This window comes from Triplophysa dalaica, chromosome 4 (assembly GCF_015846415.1).
Source record: "Triplophysa dalaica isolate WHDGS20190420 chromosome 4, ASM1584641v1, whole genome shotgun sequence".
Lineage (NCBI taxonomy): Eukaryota > Metazoa > Chordata > Actinopteri > Cypriniformes > Nemacheilidae > Triplophysa > Triplophysa dalaica.
The window spans coordinates 24,165,626-24,185,705 of record NC_079545.1 but is presented as its reverse complement, the minus strand read 5'-3'; the positions used below and the strand labels follow the sequence as shown (position 1 = coordinate 24,185,705).

General features: G+C 36.8%; 1 protein-coding gene across 2 annotated transcripts in view; it reads right to left on the bottom strand.

Annotated features, from left to right (window-relative positions):
- Nucleotides 1-20,080, bottom strand: part of LOC130419026 (BMP-2-inducible protein kinase-like) — a 30,711-nt gene that overhangs the window by 8,022 nt on the left and 2,609 nt on the right. Inside the window, exons 2-14 of one of the 2 annotated variants that reach the window (XM_056745369.1) lie at nt 10,211-10,329; nt 9,110-9,215; nt 8,594-8,736; nt 5,979-6,100; nt 5,624-5,705; nt 4,052-4,184; nt 3,545-3,648; nt 3,379-3,458; nt 3,167-3,288; nt 2,883-3,070; nt 1,923-2,042; nt 364-512; nt 15-172 (exon numbers count right to left, since the gene is read on the bottom strand). In XM_056745369.1, coding sequence (XP_056601347.1) covers nt 15-172; nt 364-512; nt 1,923-2,042; nt 2,883-3,070; nt 3,167-3,288; nt 3,379-3,458; nt 3,545-3,648; nt 4,052-4,184; nt 5,624-5,705; nt 5,979-6,100; nt 8,594-8,736; nt 9,110-9,215; nt 10,211-10,329 — 1,626 coding nt within the window. Of the gene's footprint in view, nt 1-14; nt 173-363; nt 513-1,922; nt 2,043-2,882; nt 3,071-3,142; nt 3,289-3,378; nt 3,459-3,544; nt 3,649-4,051; nt 4,185-5,623; nt 5,706-5,978; nt 6,101-8,593; nt 8,737-9,109; nt 9,216-10,210; nt 10,330-20,080 lie in introns of both variants that reach the window. The other variant, XM_056745368.1, reaches the window with a different exon arrangement.

Here is a 20,080-nt window from a genome sequence, read left to right as displayed (position 1 = left end):
AAAAAGACACTTGCTTGCTCTGAGAAGGTCAAACTCTCGATCGATTAGCTCCTCCTCTGTAAGTTTAGAGAAGTTGTCTTCTCCAAATGGGTTCCAGCTAGACATATCAGGAGGGTTGCTGACAGTCTGGGGGGGTGGACACAGGACCTCAGCGGTGGACACTGGGGTTCGGCTGTATCCAAAAAAGCCAGACATAAAAAAGAGACACTTTACAGCACGATACAATATCCACTTACAGTATGATGATCAACAATGTGTCACATAGTGTTATTCAAAACACCAGCGAAATTCAGTGACAAAAGGCGAAACTAACCCTTGTCCCTGACTTTGCGTTCAAGAAATAAAAAACTTCAAAGTACTTGCCTGATGTTAGCAAACGGAGTTTCTACTGGGGAAGGTCCAACAGGGGTATAGGAGCCCATTGGGCCTTGGAACTCCAGAGGGGAGATATAGTGACCCTGCTGAACTTGTGCACACTGATGCTGGGAAAAGGCCTGCTGGTACTGCTGCATCTGTAAGATAGAAGAACTAGATTCAGTCAAAGTGCTATACTATGCTAAGTTTGTCTGAAATATAATAAGCTAAATAATTCATTTGTTATTTGGAAATTACAGGTCCTTGGTTGGCATTAAATATTTATGGTGGATTTACATGTACTGTATCAGGAATCATCTATTCAACAAACAGGAATTATTGAAAAGCAACCCCCAAATATTTGCATATTACAAAACTATGTGGTTTGTTTTTGCAGTCTGGATTTACTATTTATAGGTATGTGCAAGGATTAACATGATCATTTTGACTTCTTACAATATTTCTACAAAATTTGAAATAGAAATAGGGTTTCTGACTGCATTTATTTGCAGTTATAAAATAACAGAAAAGTAATGCTTGTTTTTTATACCAAAAACACTGAAAAGAAAACGAGTGCATACTCCCTTTGAAGCAATACAAAAGTAGTATTTTAGTACATGTATTAACGTTCAAAAATATTTTGGGGGGAGATAACCTCAAATTTATTGTAATGTTGTCAGTCTTTCACATTGCTGTTGGATGGCTTTATGTCACTCCTGTGGTTTAACAGACACTGGACTGTAATGGGCGCGATACATCTAGAAATGCGATGTGATGAACATTTCTCTTTTTTTTGTTCTATGGCTTTAAATGTATTCCTTTAACCAAACAGTTTTAAATGTTGACGTTAACTTTTTTTAAGCTTATATGGAAAAGCACCATAAAAACATTTATGCAGCGAGATGGCTACATAGGCCATCAGTGTATTTCCCTACAGTGTAATTGCCTCATATGTTACGATTTAACACAGAGAATCGGTCGATTTCACCGCCCTATTCAATCCCCTGATGGTTTTGCACGGAGCAGATTGCATCTGAAATTAAACAGATGGTAACCATTCGGTGGAAAATGAGCTAAAAATTGCTCCGCCTTAACATTATGTATTTAGTGAAAGTCAGTTAGCAACATTTCCTCGTTTAGCGTTAATACAATTCAATGGAATTATCGACAGTTATGACTGGGCGACATTCACTTGGATAGGAAAACTGTCTGGCACAGAAACCTGCCCCAGTGAATGGGGCCAAATTAGCATCTAAGGCAAGAGAGTCTAATTTCAGACTTCTACGAGAAATCATTAATTAAAATACAATATACAAGATAACCCACTAACATTCAACACGGAGGCTATATTTAAAATTGAAAAAAAAACTCAGCTTCCATCTTGTCGAGTGCCACACGTTACAGTGTTAATTTTTAAAGTTCTTCACAAGGTTAATTTATAAATAAGGTTTTCTCGTATTCAGGCACGTCGCCCATTAGAAAAGCATCTATGAAAAATCTGGTGTTGCTACTTTAAAAGTAAACAAACGGCCCTGCCGCTGATGTTTAAGGTGTGTGAAGGGTCTCACCAGAGCGGTGTAGTGAGCCTGCTGTTGCTGCTGGGTTTGATATATGGGCTGCTGATGCATCATCATCATCTGCTGCTGAAGCATATGCTGATGCTGTTGCTGCTGCACGGCCTGCTGATACTGACACACAGAGAATAATAAGAGAGCGTTGATATAAATGAACACAATATTTATTTTTTCTCTTTTGTCGAGAAGTATAAGACGTATAGGAGTGAGAAGTATAAGACGTATAGGAGTGAGACGTATAAGACGTATAGGAGTGAGAAGTATAAGACGTATAGGAGTGAGAAGTATAAGACGTATAGGAGTGAGAAGTATAAGACGTATAGGATTGAGTTTTGCCCAAGCTGTGCATGTTTTAAAAATATCAAAACAAAATCATGCAGCGCCACCTGTGTGTTCAGAGATGCAGTGACATAAGATAAAACTGGCAAAATACTGGGGAAGTTATATAGGAACTACACATTAGATATGTTTCAGATGAACATAGCATGAAACAATTCTTATACTCATCGCATTCATATCTTTGTTTTTCCGCTTTAAATGTACATCTTGAAACATATTGGAGAGCATTTAAGAACTTTGTCATTCAAATGAACTTTTTCTTACAGGGCATTAATAGGTCATTCTTTTTGAACACTACAAGCTTTCTCTGGAAACCTAAAAAAGCTTGATACAAATAAAAGGGCACTCTGTTTTAGGTTATGTGTATCATATGTAAACATTATAGTCATCGTGCCTAACAGCACCAAAGTGTTCAATACAAACAAAGACAAACCAACAGGTCCTGCTCTAATACAAAAATATTTTATGCAGCTGCTGCAAATATGTTTTTCATGAGAATGAAGAACTGCAGTATATTGACTAGAATTTAAGATTTACAATATTCTACTATATCTGTCAGTAAGGCCTGAAGCCCTTGAATAAGACCTGGCAATAGTGCACATTGGTGCTCAGTACCTGTTGCATGTACTGTAGTTGATGTGCGGCGATTTGTTGTTGATGGTGGTGCATGTTGTGCTGCTGCTGTTGTTGTTGATGATGTAATTGTTGTAGTCGGAGGTCTCCAGGCTGCAGTTGCTGTAACACTCTGTTCTGTTGACTGCTGCTCGGCATTTGCGCAGCCGGCAGCTGCTCATTTCCAGGAGCTGAGATCAAAATGGACACATATAAAACTTATTCAAAACAAAACTAAAACTTCCGTCCTCCCTATTTCTCACCTTTCTGGCCGTTGCTAACCGTACCTGAGGGTACAGTCATCTTCACAGGAGTTACAGTGCTGGCCAAAGGCAGAACATTGTTTGCAGCTTTTGGTCTTTGCCTGGGTGCGATTGATGTTTCTGTTGGTCCAACTGAATCCGTTATTCTGACAAAGAAAAATTCAAGGTGAGGACAGGATATTTACAAGATTTGTTCCATTCAAACTATCGGAAAATCACACGTGAAGTGCAGTTACCTTGCTTTTGTCTGGCTCTTCTTAGCAGCAATATCACTAGCAGTAAGGGACACTGGCAATGAGGTTGGAATGGGGGAGTTCTGCATTGCAGAAATCAAATTCAACACGTTAAAAATGAAAAAGGCAACAAATTAACAACACCTTCCCTCTGTGTGTAGGAACTTACAAAAAGATTTGGCACTGGACACTCCTTTCCGGCTAACCGGAAGGCAAAGTAAGACACTTGATAGATGTCAGGTCTCTTTTCTTGATCGGGCTCCAACATGTATCCTGTGAAAAGCAAGTGAATGAGGTTAAAGGGATAATTCAGCCAAAAACTCCAATTTGACGTTTATTTACACACCCTCAGGCCATCCGAGATGTCAGATGGCCTGAGGGTGAGTAAATAAATGGCAAATTGGAGTTTTTGGCTGAACTATCCCTTTAAGATGACAAAGTCTATACATCTTTTAATTCTGAGGGCCAAATGGAATAAACTCTACCCAGAATCTATTATTGTAAATGAAACTCTATGACGGTGAGCATAACAGGAGGATGCAGGACCTCTGTACAACCAGATGGTGGAGCTGTTGCTTAACTAAACCATTATTTAAAACGCTCCACAGCTCTTGTGCAATTTCCCACAAAATAATATTTTTTTCAGATCTTTTGGGAATCATTGAAAAGTGCTTACGGATTAAACAGTGCAACTTGGTGGAGAATTTTGAACCATCCGGAACAGCGAAGGTGCCGTCACATATGGCAACTTGACTCTCCCCAAATGGAAGTGTGAAGAAACACAGCTTGTACAACAAGCATCCAAGTGCCTGAGAGCAAGAAAGAGAATATACAAGAGGAAAAGAAAAGCAAGAATCTGTAATTTCACTAAAAACCAAGTCACAAATAAAAACTTTATGCATTTCTAACCAATTCTAATATGTCTTCGATGCTCAAATGTAGACACAGCACTGTAAAGCAGTTGTGGAGGTGACAGCTGCACAAGATGAATTCCTTCTATTTTAAAACTAGCAAATGGGCAGGAAGTACTGTCGTACAATTCCTCTTCCTACCAAAGCAAGCTCTACCATTATCATCTGCAATAGTGACATCTATTACAAGAAACAATTTGCATAAAATAACTCTGTAAATTGGGGGAATACTTCAAAAGTCCAAAGAAAAGCTCAAAATTCGTCTACAATACTTCTGTCACAGCATGACAGTGTTAAAGAGGAAGTTAACCCTCATTCCTGTCTTTACAACGCAGCCAGAAACCAGGAAACTACAGCCAGTGTTTTCTTCATTGCTTTCCATCAGTCTTGTATGCGCAGAACAGTTTTTTTCAAAAAGATCTCGTAAACATGCTTAAAGGAATAGTTCAACTTCAAAATGAAAATGGCGTCATCATTTACTCACCCTGTTTAAAACTGTAAAACACAAAAGTTTTGAAATATTTTGAAAAATGTCGGTAACCAAAAACAGTTAGTCCCCATTGACTTCTATTGTATGAACACACAATCAATGCTAATAGGGACATTTTACAAGATGTATTTCAGTTACCAACTTCTTTCAAAATATCTACTTTTGTGTTCTGCAGACCTGTAAATAATGACAGAATTTTCATTTCGAAGGTGAACTATTTCTTTAATATCTGACTGTATGCATCTTGAGACACACACCCCCTTTATAGTCATAAAGGAACAGCATGCAAAAGCATGACAAACCTTCTAAAGCTGGTTGTTAGATTTAGAACGATAGGGTGTAAAACTTTTATTCACACAGCCGCACCAAATGCCAATACAGTAGTAATCAAACCAATCGAACAAAACCCAACATCTATTAATATGGTCAATCGGTACTTGTTGTGATATTGTGAAATCAGAACCTTGAACATGTACACAGTGTAACTTACTACACAAAACAACCTAAACCATTTTCACATCTGAACGCCCTCATACACTGCATGATATTTAATAAACTGAGGCAAAAAACATCAACAAAGCCCCAGCTTTGAAACAATGCCAGGATTTGAAGGACTGCTGTAAAGCACTCCCCTGAGAGCCCTTATTTATGGAGGAAACCGGTTTGGCATATGTGCCTGCCTTGTCAGTCTGACCAAACCAGCTCTCCAGCTTGTGAATGCATGTGTGTGAGAGAGAGACTGGGAGAGATGGAGCGAGAAAATGGGAACGTGAGTGTTTGGCTGGGAGTCGGTGAGGGAAAGAGAAAGATTGGGAGGAACGTGAGTGTGCTTGTGTTTGGTGCCTACCCAGATATCAGCCTTTGTGGTGATGGCTTTCCCTTGGTACAGGTTAATCATTTCTGGGGCACGATATGAAAGAGTCGTGTACCTGAGCAAAGAGGATCGAGAACAATGAGAGGTTTAAAACCACTGACTTCTTGGCAGCAGAACAAGCAACAACAAAAGTCAAAATGGTAAGCGGTTTCCTGCAATACATAAGAGGATTTTAAGAATTTATTGCATAGCTCAAATGTAAATATCCTGGTCATATAAGGCAAAGGCACTTTTTGTCCTTGTATGTATTATTTGCCACGACTATGACAAATATAAACATGAACCCCGCACTAAAGGTCTCCTCACAGTGTAGGTGAAAGAGTCTTACTTCTTGATCTCGTCCTCCACTGCAGTTATTCCATCTTTATGTGGAAGCAGCACTTTATGTGTGGCACTGCCAAAGTCACACAAGACGTAGTGTCCCTGGTCATTCAGGAGGATGTTTTCTACCTGTCAACACACACATTCAAACCTATATTAGTGACTTTCGATTCAAAATCCAGAGACAGAAGATTGAAATGTTATAAAGCATTATATTATCTGAATTCTTATGTTTGTCAAACTCAATCTTCTGCATCTTCTCAGGGCTCGACTTAAAGGACTGCCCCATGGCATCGGGCAAGCATGGGAGATCCTCGGGCCAGTTGAGAGAACTGTCACTTGCCCGATCAAGCCAGTGCTGTATAGTCATGGAATATTCCCAAGAAGATGCAAAAGAGGACTGGATTCGGTTCTCACGTGCTGTTTAAGATACGAGCGCAGCCTGAATGCCCCATCAGACCACGCGCAAAATGCTGAATTAAGTTCTCTTTCACATCTTCTTACTCTTAATCTCACATATCGAGATAAAATTATGCCAATATTACCAAGTATACTTGTAAAACGTATTCAATTATGTCTAACGGGAACAAAACGCGTGTGTATCAGATCCGTGCTTCTCTTAAAGGGGCAGCAGCATAATAAACGTCTAAGTTTTGTTAATCGAACAACAAAGAATGAAGCAGAAAGCACTCACTGCTCTTTACAGATTAAAGTATAACTCTAGTAAGGTTATATCAATATTATAGTTAATAAAGTAAAGACCATAAAGTATTTATATTATTTAATTTCTGTACCTGATAAACACTATTATTTATCTAAAACACCTGAAAAACACTGATTATTTGTATGTTTGCTTTATTACATTTATCTGTGCTATTGCACATACTTTGTTAACTTGATCTTATTTGATTACTAACTGATTAGTTGTTTTCAACAATAGTTGACATTTTTTAATTATAGGCTAATAGTTTTTATGGTATCATACGCTTATTTATTAAGATAACATATGTAAAAAAACAAAAAACAAATAACTAGATATTATTTAACACTTTTTTTGTGAAGGGGCCATAGAAAATTTTGGCAGGGCCAGTAAAAATTTGAATCACTTGCCCGACTGGGCCAGTAGAAAAAATCCTTGAAAAGCGTTGAGCCCTGTCTTCTGCATATCAATAACCTAAAAGATGGATGTGCAGAACTTCCTGCTGCTACATCTCAAAATACAAAAAAAGAGGAAGTGAAATGTGGAAATAAATGTAAAAACAAATGTGCTCTACAAAAACAACGGAGATCTTGCACATGACACGTATATTAACGTTGGCATACTGCAACAGCATACTATGTATATTGTCGCTGTCCTTCTGAAACCTTGAATGTCCAAATTCACTGTTTACCAGGAAATGGAAAAAACACTGTATTTCTTCAATGATTGCATACTGTGTTGACCAGGACTTTTTAATACTTTTTAAGACCCTGTGACAAACATTAAAGCTATAGTTCACCCAAAAAATAAAATTCTGTCATGAATTACTCACTCTCTTGTTGTTCCAAATCTGTAAAAACTTGAAGACAGAGAAAGATGTGTGGACGAATATTTGTAACTAAAAAGGACCCCATTGACTACCACAGTAGGACAAATTACAATGGTCATCAAAAGTGCCCCAGAACTGTATGCACTACATTCTTCAAAATATCTCCTTTTGTGTACAACAGAACAAAACACTTTTAAAGTAATTATTCCTATAGAGATACAAGGCTTCAAAAGGACAGCAGCGATTTATTAAACATAAATGCACATTTCAAATGAGTAATAAGCAAGATTTTCGATAAATAACTTTTTAATACATTTCCATATTCATTTCACTTATTATTTTCTCTACGGCCTATGCTTATATGTTCTGTTTTGATAACTGTATGTCCTTATCACAAGGGTAGACGTTTGCCTATAACTCAACTGAATTCAGGTTTCATCTCAATGTCAAAAAGTGTCCCACCAACCTGAAATCACCTATTTCGTGTGACATGAGAATAAGTAGAAACAATGCCTTTAAGTCAAAATAGTAAACAAACTCATTTCCTTCACTTTAATGTTGAATTGAATCTAATTATTTTAGACTGCGATTGGTTTTGACTGGTGGGAAAAGTGTTCTCTGTTCGATGGCACCATTGGTCTGTTCCCACAGTTTTCTGCCAAAAGGGTGGCCGTGCCTCTTTCAAACACTGCTGTTTTTCACAGACGCAGCATAACAGGCTTGTTTTTGCCTAGGTTTCACTAATGCCTTCTAGTAATAACGTTAGCAGGCTGAGTAATTGAGAGATCATGTCTGGTATCACCGAGTTAAGCAGAAATGGTCATGGACATGGTTCCCTAATCTAACCATAAGTGTCCTAAATCTATCTCTCCTGTTGAGCAAACATATACAGACAAAAGTGTTTCATACTTGCTCAAGAGAAATTATGAAATCACAAAGATAAAACACAGGCACATGATCCGTGCTTGTGTCTACGGCTTCACGCCGACTCTACCTTCAGTGAAGCATTTCACTATGTTGGAAATGAACTCATCAATCATCTATATTGAAACTGCTTAAAACGTTCTGTAATATTGTTAACACTGTTTTCTACCTTTAGGTCCCTGTGGATGATTGGAGTTTTGCACTGGTGGAGTCTGGCAACCGCTTCGCAGGCGTCACAGAATACACTGAGCACTTCTGCCTCTGTGAATCCAACATGCAGCCGCTGGTTCATCTGCTTCACCACCTGACCAGCTGCACAGCAACATTTCCATCAACAAACATTGCAGAATCACGTTATATAACAATAGGTGAACATATACACATTAGATGGGCTATATAAACAAAAACAAAATTCATCAGATCTAGTAGATTAATACAAAGGCATCATTTGAAATATCAATGCTAAACTGCATAAGTTTTTACCTCTGTCAAACCCCTATTTAATTACAGACATTATGAGGTTTATAGGATTGAAACAGTTGGACAGGCAACAGAGGGACTTAATGCAACTCATGTATGAGCTTGCATTCTTATAATTACACATAATGCATGTTCACATAAAGAGATCGAGATGGAGCGATATAATGGATAGATCATTGTTTATTTTTCAACAAAGCTGAATTACCCTTGCAGTACTCCATGAGAATCAGAACCTCCCATACACTGTCTCCAACAGCATTTGTGGTCGAGTCCAGATACCGCACTATGTTTTTATGGCCAGACAATTCTTTCTGTGAGAACAAAAATAGCATTGAACATTAGTTTATCTTAAGAGTTTAAACTAAAACGATTACACCATTTCTGCGAGGCTAAATCAAATACCATATTAGACCCAAGGATATTTTAGTTTACTAAAATGAAAACTTCGTAAGCGTTTGTGTCTATTGAAATCTATAAAAATAATTTGGAAAAAATAAACAAACAAAATTTTAATGTAGCGACAGAAATAAACTGAAATAAGTTTAACGCACTAAAGTTATAATAATAAACTAAATAAAAATTAAACTAAAAAGGATTAACCTTACATAGCAACATATAAAAAAACAGATAAATAATACAATGACAACTATTTAAATATATATATATATATAATATACTCATTTGATATATTAGTCAAACTAAATTCAAAACTATAATAACTCTGTAAAGACTTGAAATGTTACTTGAAAATCTCAAACTAAACAACAATTAGAACTGTGGCATTTTTGTAGCATGATAAGTTTAAGTTGAAGCACTAAAATTATCAAACCGGAAATAATGAAACAGAGTTACATCAACACCTTATCATTGTAGAACATGTTCTGAACAATCTAATCTCTTATGTGCATATAGACTTCATGTCCAAAAGTATGTGACACTCAAACACAACACCCATATTTGCTTTAAACATTTAATTTTAAAACAATGCACAGTTATTTCATTCGTTGTTGAAGTAATAAGTTGTATTCATATTGGATTGCATTCCACTCGATGTTAGAACGCTGCAAGAATTCACTGGCATTTAGACACATCAGCGAGGTCCAGCACTGACGTCAGATCAGGTGATGGGCCCTGGAAGCTTATGTTTCACCGAAATATCGAATGTAATAGTTAAAATGGGATTCAAGTCTGGACTTTGTGGGGAACAAACAAATCCTTCAACACCCGAATTAGTGAATCATGTCTTCATGACCTCAATTACAGGAGCATAGCCAAACCTAATAATCTGATGAAAGATAGATCTTACCATAATTGTGATTTCCCGCTTGAAGATGTTCAGATCGTGGACATTGTTCACATACATCCTTTTCAGGGCACATCTTACGCCACTGTGTGTGCGGGCCAGAAACACCATAGAAAAACCTCCTGCCATACAAAACCACCAAAAAACATGTTAGTTCAGATTCACCAGTGACCTCAATACATTGAGACAGTGAAAGATGCAAAAAACAGTGACAATCTTAGTGGGCTAATAAATTGATTTTAGATGAGGAAACGCCACCCAAACTAAACAACTTTGAATGAAAACATTGCATTTCAACTTCACTTTAAAGCGTGCGGGCTAACAATTGCAACAAAGTCCAAAACTTCACAACACATTTTAAAATCCAGCCATCTAGCTTAAGCTTCCAATCTGCATCCAAGCGTGAAGCTCAATGAATGCGAGTATTGACCGCCTACCCAATGGCAGGGATTTCTGAACCAACATGCAGCAGAGAGGAGCGCCATGTCTCCACAACGCTCTTCCCATCCGTTTCAGGGTGAATGAATCCTGGCAACGTATGACTGGCAAGCCTTTTCTCATTAACAGCATGCTGAGTCACGGAGCGGCCCGCATTAAAACAGGGTGCCCTGACACAAAAGAGGGCCTACAATGCTGCACTTGTTGCCTAACAAACTCATGCTTGTTTAGCCGCCCTGAACTGAAAACATATTTGCATGGAGACCCGCAAATCAAGACCCCGAAGAGACTTTGTGGAAAAGATATATAAAGATTTACTATGACGTGGAATTCGCCGTGTTCTAAATGACAGCATGAAACTATTTTTGATTCATATAGTGCTTTTGTTGTTCTGGACCTACTGTACACAACACAATGCACTATGTGACAAGGATACATGTTCCTAAATTTTGTATGTGATGACAGAAGATAAACACCCTCTGTACTTGCCCAGTTCACAATGCACCGATCCAGGTTCAGATGAAAACAGCAGAAAGTAGGGGGTATGATGCATGACATGTGCATTTAATCATTTTAATCCGGTATTATTCAAACTGACTCAGGAATACAATGACCTAATGCTTTTTGTGCTTTATCACCTCCGTCATAAATCCAGAACTATGACATCACTATACCAGTACCACATTTAACAGGCAGGCATCTATTATAACGACAACGGCTTGGCCCTGTGCCTCTATCTCCTGCTAATATCCCTTCTTCATCTGCCCACCTTTCTTCCCTCTAACCGGCCTTGAGCAAATTACCTCATTTCTTCATCTAAATAAGCACTTAAGCCTACTTGATTGTAGAAGATACGAGCAGCAGAACTGGGTAGCGGTACAAGTTTATTATCAGTTACCCATGAAAATGCTTATCGCTACACATTGTGGCGAGTCATGAAGTTCACATACGTCTATTCACACTTATCGTTTAGTGCAGATAAAGCAGTTTCAACAACCACTCAGCAAAGCTCACAGAAAAAAGACCTCAGATGCAGAAGACGGCTCAGAAAGTGTGTCAGGGTTCACCATGGCATTGAGCAAGAGAGCTCTCTGGCAGTTGCATACTGCTGATGGAGAATACAGAGACGGGGAGCAGTGTGAGATTTTGTCAAACTCTAAAATGCTTCACCAGTGCAGAGTATCACCAGACTTAAGAGGCTCCAGAGACACAGACACTGAGACACACGAAACTTGCTTCTTAGAATCTTACTTAACCCTTATTTAATGTCTGGGTTACAAACTCAAATTAATATTCATATTTATTTTTAATTGTATAAGAGGATAAAAAGTGGTTTTAACTAGACTACGTTTACATTCGCATCAATAATACGATTCTTTTCAATAATCACAGTAAGGACTTAATCTCAGTAACATGTAGACGACATGAGAACACCTCTTTGCTCCAGTTTACATGGGAGTTGTATTAGCCTGATTATTTGCTATAATACATAGCCCAAAGATGATCTCAGATAAAGTACGTGTATGTTGCTGGCTACATATGTAACTTTGATTATGCTTACTGTGATTAATCACATTCTTTAAATCAAATGGTTGCATTTAAAAAAGGGGAAAAGCATAATCGCAGTATTGCCAAATCCTATTATAATCGCATTATGAGGGTGCATGTAAACGTAGTCAATGAAGTGACTTTGAATAAAACATTTTTTTAATAAAATGTGCTAAATGTTATTATACATTTAATTCTAACTCGCTGATGAACTGCCCACAGAATGTAAATAAAAGAATGATTAAAAAATAAAAAAAATATGAATTTGAAATAAATGCTTAACTAGGTTTGTTACAACTTTCTAAAACATACTGCAGTAACATATATAAAATATAACAATACTATTATTCTATGAAAAAAAAATATTTTACAAGTAATGTGATTAATCACATACAGAATAAAAGTTTGTGTTTACAAAATATGTGCTGCAGAGGTTGCGCTAGACATTTTCATTGTCCGTCATTTTGACATATGGCTCGTCAAAAATTTGTCATAATCTTTTTTCACCCGTCACTATGGTGCAAGATGAGATTACGTGCTAATTATCATGTTTGTGACGTCATCGGGACGTAACCATTCTTTGAACTTTTTATATTTCAATACATATATAAAGCCGACGTCGTTTACATATTTAATACATTTGTTGTCAGACATAAAATACTAAATACCGACAAATGTTCACACGTCCAGTAAGTAACAATGGCAGGTGCTTGTAGGCTACACGCTGTTTTGTAATCATTCATTCAATAACTTACAAGTAACTTTAAGCTGCTGTTAGGTCATGAACGGAGAAGACGCAGAGACATTTTTCCACTCACTGAAAGTTAAGGTTTATCCAAAATGATGCAAGTCACTATCACTCTCTGGTTGAGCGTGCCTGTGTATGTATGAGAGCACACGACGAGAGGGTCTGAGAACGCGCAATCCGAAAAGCGTAAACTCGTGTTATTTATGCATAAATCGATGAGACCGGGGGCCATGTTGCTGAACAAATTCAGGGTTACAGGATAAGTTTTGGGTTGACAAAACCAAACCAGCGTGATCATGCTTTGTTGGTACCATGAAGCAGCTCATGTAGTTTCTTTGTCAACTCAAGATAGAGACAGTTCCGTATGTTTCTAAGGAAATGAATATGCGCCAATATTAGTAACACAAAAATATATTCCAGCCACAGAGTAAAACTGTTTCTGCTGTCTACGCAAGAGAGAAGTGTTTCAGAAACATTGCTGATTGAGGTAATGCTCAAGTTAAATGACTATATAGTAAACACATTCTATTCAATATGACACACGTGTGAATGTGAGGATTTATATTTTATGTTACTGGTGTCTCTGTTGTTGTAGGACATTTCACAACCTTCCCCAGAAACTGAAGTGTCTACCTGCATAGGTCACAGAAGAAATGTGAGCAAAATACACTAGAGAAGCTGATTCTAAATAAAGACGGCTAAATAGAAAATGCCATGTTGAAGTGGTTCTGTGGTTAGGATATCAAACACCTCTTACATACATGCTATCAAACAGTACTGTCATAGAACATAGAGAAGATTGTATTGAAGTTTGAAATTGAGTTTTGGTCAAATATTTAAATCATTTTAAGGGTTTTGTACGGATCCCCATTTACTTGACCTTCCTTAAAGTACTGACACAACACAGATGCATTAGGGAATGTTGTAGGCATTAAAGTATTAAAAAATTATTATACATTTTAAAACGTAGGCCTACTGTATGATACATTATTTAGGTGAATTCTAAGTGTAACTTGAAAAAAAAAATCGCAGTGTTTAAAGATATGTGATGTACCCTGTCAATGTATGGTTTTGACTGTATTTTACTGAAGCTGTTTAATAGAAGGTTTCTTCATTTGACAAAGAAGATAAATGTCCCAACACAGTGAAACTGAAAGTGTTCCTAGATGTGCTGCACCACAGACAAGAATGTAAAAAATCCAATGCAAATAAATACATATTGTATGTAGTACAATAAATGATTACAATATAAATGAATTTAATTTCATGTGAGTGTAAGGGAAAGCCTGAAAATGTTATCTCTAAAATCAGATTTTACTTAATGTATATAGTAACCTTTATTGTATTTATTTTATATGTGTAATATATATTTACATCTGTTTATATTAGTACCTTATTTTATTAAACATTATAAAAAAACTAGCTATTGTAACAAGTATAAGTAAATTTGCTCGTCGCTGATTGGTTCTCTTTCGGTGTGGATCGCTAATCTGCTCTGAAGCAGGTGAGCCGTGCAGTATAAATTAACATGGTGATGAACACCGATTAAAGCCGAGTTACTTTCATGGTACCTAAAACCCAGGGTTGGCGCAAACTAATCCTTAACTTACATCAGATCCACAAACAACGTTAGAGAACGCTGTTTTATTACAAAAAGATTTTCAGTTCGTTTTGAAACTATGGCGAAACAAATGAGACGGTGGCGGGCCGTCATGGTCGACTTGTTTATAATGACGGAGAATGTTTGGTTATGGCTACCTCTGGTGTGCTATGCATATTTGCATGTATAAACACATACACATACATGCATATATTTAACAAAAATTAACAACTTTAATATATCATTTCAATTACTGGTAAATATAAATAAATACATCTAAATATTCCCTTAATACAAATACATGTGTGTGTATATTTTTGTGTTTACAAATGCAAAATTAATATGCACAGTACATAGACATATATTATGTAAACACAAACTTTTATTATGAATCCGATTAATCGTTTGACATCCCTAGACCAATCTGCATTACGTGAACAACAATGGTTAAGAAACCCTTCCTGTTTTGGTTTAACACTACATTAACGTGGCAAATACAACCAACAGAACATTTACAATGAAACTTGTTTGTTAACTGAACATCTTTAAGGTTTAATTATATATCTGAAGTAAGGAAATGGACCTCTTTTTTTTTTTATCTTGCAAAGTGGTATATAGTGTTCAATTCCTCTACAAAAATAAATACAAATCCTGTCTTCGATTATTTCTTTCCATCACGTTATGTACAACCTATAGAGCTACCTACAGACCCATAAAAAAAACCCTGCATGTCAAACCAGGAAAAGAAAGTTTAACCAATTTCAATGGCACAGAAAGCATCTTGATTCACATGATAAACATGTGTAAGCTTGATTTGATCAAAACAACCAAATGTTATCTTTAGTACTTGTGATGAGCTTTCCAAACCATAAAATCCTACTCATAACACTGGCCTATATTACGCTGGGTTGTTACTAATATGTAACCAGGTCAAGTGCTATTCTAACATACTGGTCAGTTATTTATTTCCCTGCTCTAGAACAGTAGCGAGAGACAACACATCGTTCTATTAAAGACAGGTAAACAAAACTGTTTAGTCAGGAGGCTTTCCACACAAGAGTTTCTGGTGCTGAGCCGAGTCCATTTGACGTCACAGTTTGGTTCATCTGGGTGATGTAAAAGCTGTTTTCCAGTGTGGTGCACTAATGTGAACTGCACACAGAAACATTTTCATTCCAGGACACACCTAGACAGGTATAATCTATCTTGAGACCCACCAAAAATACACATTCATCCTCTACAAGTAGAAGAGATTTTATTTTCCCTAAATAGAATAAATTAAATTTAACCTACAATACTATAAATCTAATGGTAAAATATCAAAGCTATTGTTATTGTCAGTCATTAATTGGACTAAACTGTTTTTTGTGCGTCATTCAAAACCCAAGTGACTTTCTACGACACATCTCATGCCACTGTATGACCCACAAGTGGGTCCCGACCCACAGTTTGAAATCCCCTGGTATGACTTACATATACAAGTACAGTTCATATTTGGTATAATTGCACTTGTTCAAGACACTGGTGTATAAACTGAAAAATTAGACCTTCGTTATGCAACTTGCCTTCATGAAGCCTAGTCATAATTAAAAGAAATAGTATGCGTTGCACTACCAGTTGCATTCTTTACATCTTTTGCAATCCATCCCCTGCATTCTTTCTTCAGCAGATAACTTAAGGATTTTTGGAAGGCATATGATGACATCGAGTGGGACCAAAACTCTGACAATCCAAGTCACCTACAGGCAGCATAAGTAATCTACATGACTCAATATGCTCAAATAATGTCTAGATGTGTAACGAATACCTTGCATGTACAGAGCCACTTTTCATGTTCTGAATCTGATATACTTAGCTTGTACAGTCAGATGAACATTTTTAAAAAGTAATATTTTAGCATTTCCCCAAATGTCTTTTTCTGTTTCATTTAAGGTACAAAAAAGTAAATTTTGCAACAATCTTAATTATTTACCAAAAAATTCCTACATTTACAAAGATTACACTGAGATAGTCCTGTCGGCTACAACTTTTTGTTTGGCGATTAGTGGCATCAGAAATAATTGTGATAGTCGATATTATTGTCTCTGCTGCCAGACTTTTAACAGATTTTATTTTGACAGTGTAGTATTTAATAATGCCTAATCCACTATAGCGTTTCGTGCTATACTTGCATGATTACAGATTAGCACATGTCAAGCAATGCTACTGAAACACAACAGCACTCTGTAAATTTCAGCAAGTCTCTGTCTTCTTGTTTCTCTTCACAACTGCCTGACATCCCCAAGGTCTGGAAGGATATCCTATTTTGACAGAAGAATTTTTCATAAACTTCACCGACCCACACGATCCTCACAGATATCTTCTAAAGAACACTGTTTAATCAACTTCCTCCAATTTACACCACAATGATGTTCACAAATTTATCTGTGGTACTGAATGACCTTCTAAAAATACAGTAAAGTTTGCTTTTGGTGGGAAGCTAACAGATTTTGCACATTGTGTGCAAAGCTAACAAATTTTGCACATTGACAGCTTTCCTTGAGGTTGGCTTGTTCTTCTTTAAGAAGTTTACAGATGAGTCTTTTGGAGATTTTTAAAGAAAACAGATTCTGGAAAAAGTGTTCCTAGACTTTTCTCACACTGCACATACGGAAAAAAAATGTTTTGCGAGTGAATGGGATTTGCTTGTTTAGACAATGATGCAGGACATATTAAACACTGTACGGGGTTTATAATTATAACTTAATTAGGAAACAAAGCTTAATAGTTTTTTGTTCTGTTGAACACAAAAGAAGATATTTTGAAGAACGAATGAAAGCAAGCAGTTATCGGGAATTATACACTACCATTGCCATTTTTCCTACTATGCTAGTCAATCGAGTCCAAGAACTGTTTGGTCACAAGCATTTGTCCACATATCTTTCTCTGTGTTCAACCAAACAACGAAATGTATGCAGGTTTGAAACGGAGTAACTTCAGAATTCTCCTTTTGGGTGAACATTTCCTCTAATCTACATTAGATAGATAGAAAACTACTTACAATCATAGGTAGGTAATATCATATTACGGAGATATTGAGTCTGAAATCTACACAACACTTTTGAATCTTCTACCATCTAAAAAATCTGCTGTGTTTAAGACAAGTCGACCTTGTCAGAGCTATACAAAACACAAAGTTTATGGAAACCATTCATCACAAAATGAGAAATAAGCAATTACATACAGATTAAGACCAATTAATTAAGTGTTGGATAATCGTACAATAATATTGTTTTGAAAAATAATCACTTAAGATACTCTTCTGGGCCGACACACGGTGCGTGATGCCAAGCCTATTCTGAATCAAAGCTTGAGTGACCTATTTTATCAAAGCTGTGTAAGAAATGTTTTGTTCGCGCACGGTACAGCCAAAATGTTTGGAGCAGAAATGGATCCTAACAGAAGAGTGTGGAGAACCTGACAATCATGCCTTTGTTATCTCTCAACATCACCATAGCTAGCAAGTCAGATTATACCAATCTTTGAGGCTACAAATAAGTTTAATTTATTAACGACCATTTATTTATATTAATGACCATTTATTAACAATCATTTATTAACGACCATTTTCTAACCATAGATGTTATAGTTAGAAGACTAAATACGGCAAGAATCTCCATATGCTGAAGTTGTTTAATGAAGTGAAGAAGTCAGAGAAGAGGGTTTTGATAACCATGTGAGGTCTCAGGTCACTCGAGTTTAGGTGAAACAAATGAACTTCATCTACAGAGTTGCTCTGAGTGTTTATTTTACGAGCGTTTACTGTTTGAGTGAAGCTATCGGCAAACACAAAAACTCAAGCGTCTTCCCAAAGACCCGTCAAAATAAAAGTCCTGTTAAATTGAACACTCAGTCAAAAAGTGCTTTAGTGAACTATAGTAGAGGTCGACCGATATGCGTTTTTCAGGGCCGATACCAATGCTGATTATTTACATGTGAATTAGACTGAAAACCGATATTTTGAACCGATATGGTGTAAAAACTTACATTTATATAAAAATTAAGAACACAGGCTCTGAAACATTTGAAATGTTTTTAAGTCTGACTGAGAAATCTTAATCATAACGCTTATATTAATAATAACAAAAGAAAGAAGGGAGCACCCAGCAGAATTCTGTGAACATTTTGTAAACCACCATTGCTTTATTTATTGCACCGCACTGTATTCTGCCTCTTTCTGTGTTTTATTTGTCTTTTCTCATGTAAAGCTGCTTGAAAAGAAAAATGCATTGTAAAAACCACTAAATAAAAAAAAGGAATTGAATGGAATAAATTACATTTATTTATGGAAAAAATATGTTCCGATGACTTAAACATTGTATACAATACTAGAACTATTCAATTAATCATTTTGCTCATCATTGGATTAACTAGCACAATTAGAATTTATATAATAAGTGTAAATTATTGAATTGCCTTCATAGATTTATTGTGCATGTTGTTGAAAAGACCGCAAATGTTTTCATGAAGCTATAACATTAAAAGCATATTTAAGGCACACTTATTTAGTACATTAGCCTATTCCTTGAGTGTATTGTCGGCAAGACAGGCATTTAATCACACCCATGTGTGTCTCTGAACATTTATGTGTATAAATAAGTTGCGAAACATTTGTCGCGAGCAGCTTGAGATGCGGAGTCTGAGTGTGTTTGTGCGGGCGTGCATGAGACACTCTGACTGAAGACCGACGATTCAAGGTCATTGTGCTTTAAAATGGCTTGTATTTTTGTAATGGCGTAACTTAAAACGACGTGCAAAACGTCAGCTCGATCAATTACAAGAAATGTGTGTGCAGTATGCTGCTCGCTTGTAGAGCAAAATCATTGTTATATTATGGAAGTGAATTATAGCTACATGATAATAATGCGTAAATCCTGCGGAACCTGCAGGAAACCCGCAAAGCTGCTCAGTGTTTTGCATCATCAGTGTAGTGGATTGTGATTTATTTCAACATCTGATGCTGCCTTACCTCAGAGAGCATGAACCTGAAGCAGCTCCAGTTAGTAAGTGCTTTCGGTGTGAGAGTGAAAAAAACGTTCTGTTCCGCAGCCTCCCGCGTTGATTGGCCGGATTCAGTTGTGACTTAGTCCCAACAAATCAGAGGGGCAGTGGGCGGGCATTACTCTAGGCAACAAATTAGAGTGATGTGTTCCGACTGCTCTCACCAAATCCTTGGCTGCATCAGAGCCAAATAGCGCATTTCAAAATTAAATTACTATATCCGCAAATCGGCATCGAAAATGACCGATATCAATTATCGGCTAAATCCTTAATACCGACACCGATAATCGGCCAGTTCGATAATCGGTCGACCACTAAACTATAGTATTTGCTATTGAAACTATCCTTGTGGTAAATTGATAAACACTGTATACTAGGGGTGGAGGAAAAAATCGACATGGCGATTTATCGCGACATTTCAGCCCACGAGACGTTATCGATACTATTGCTCAATGTATCGAGGTTTTTTTCAAATAAAAAGGGTCAAATGGTCAAGGAT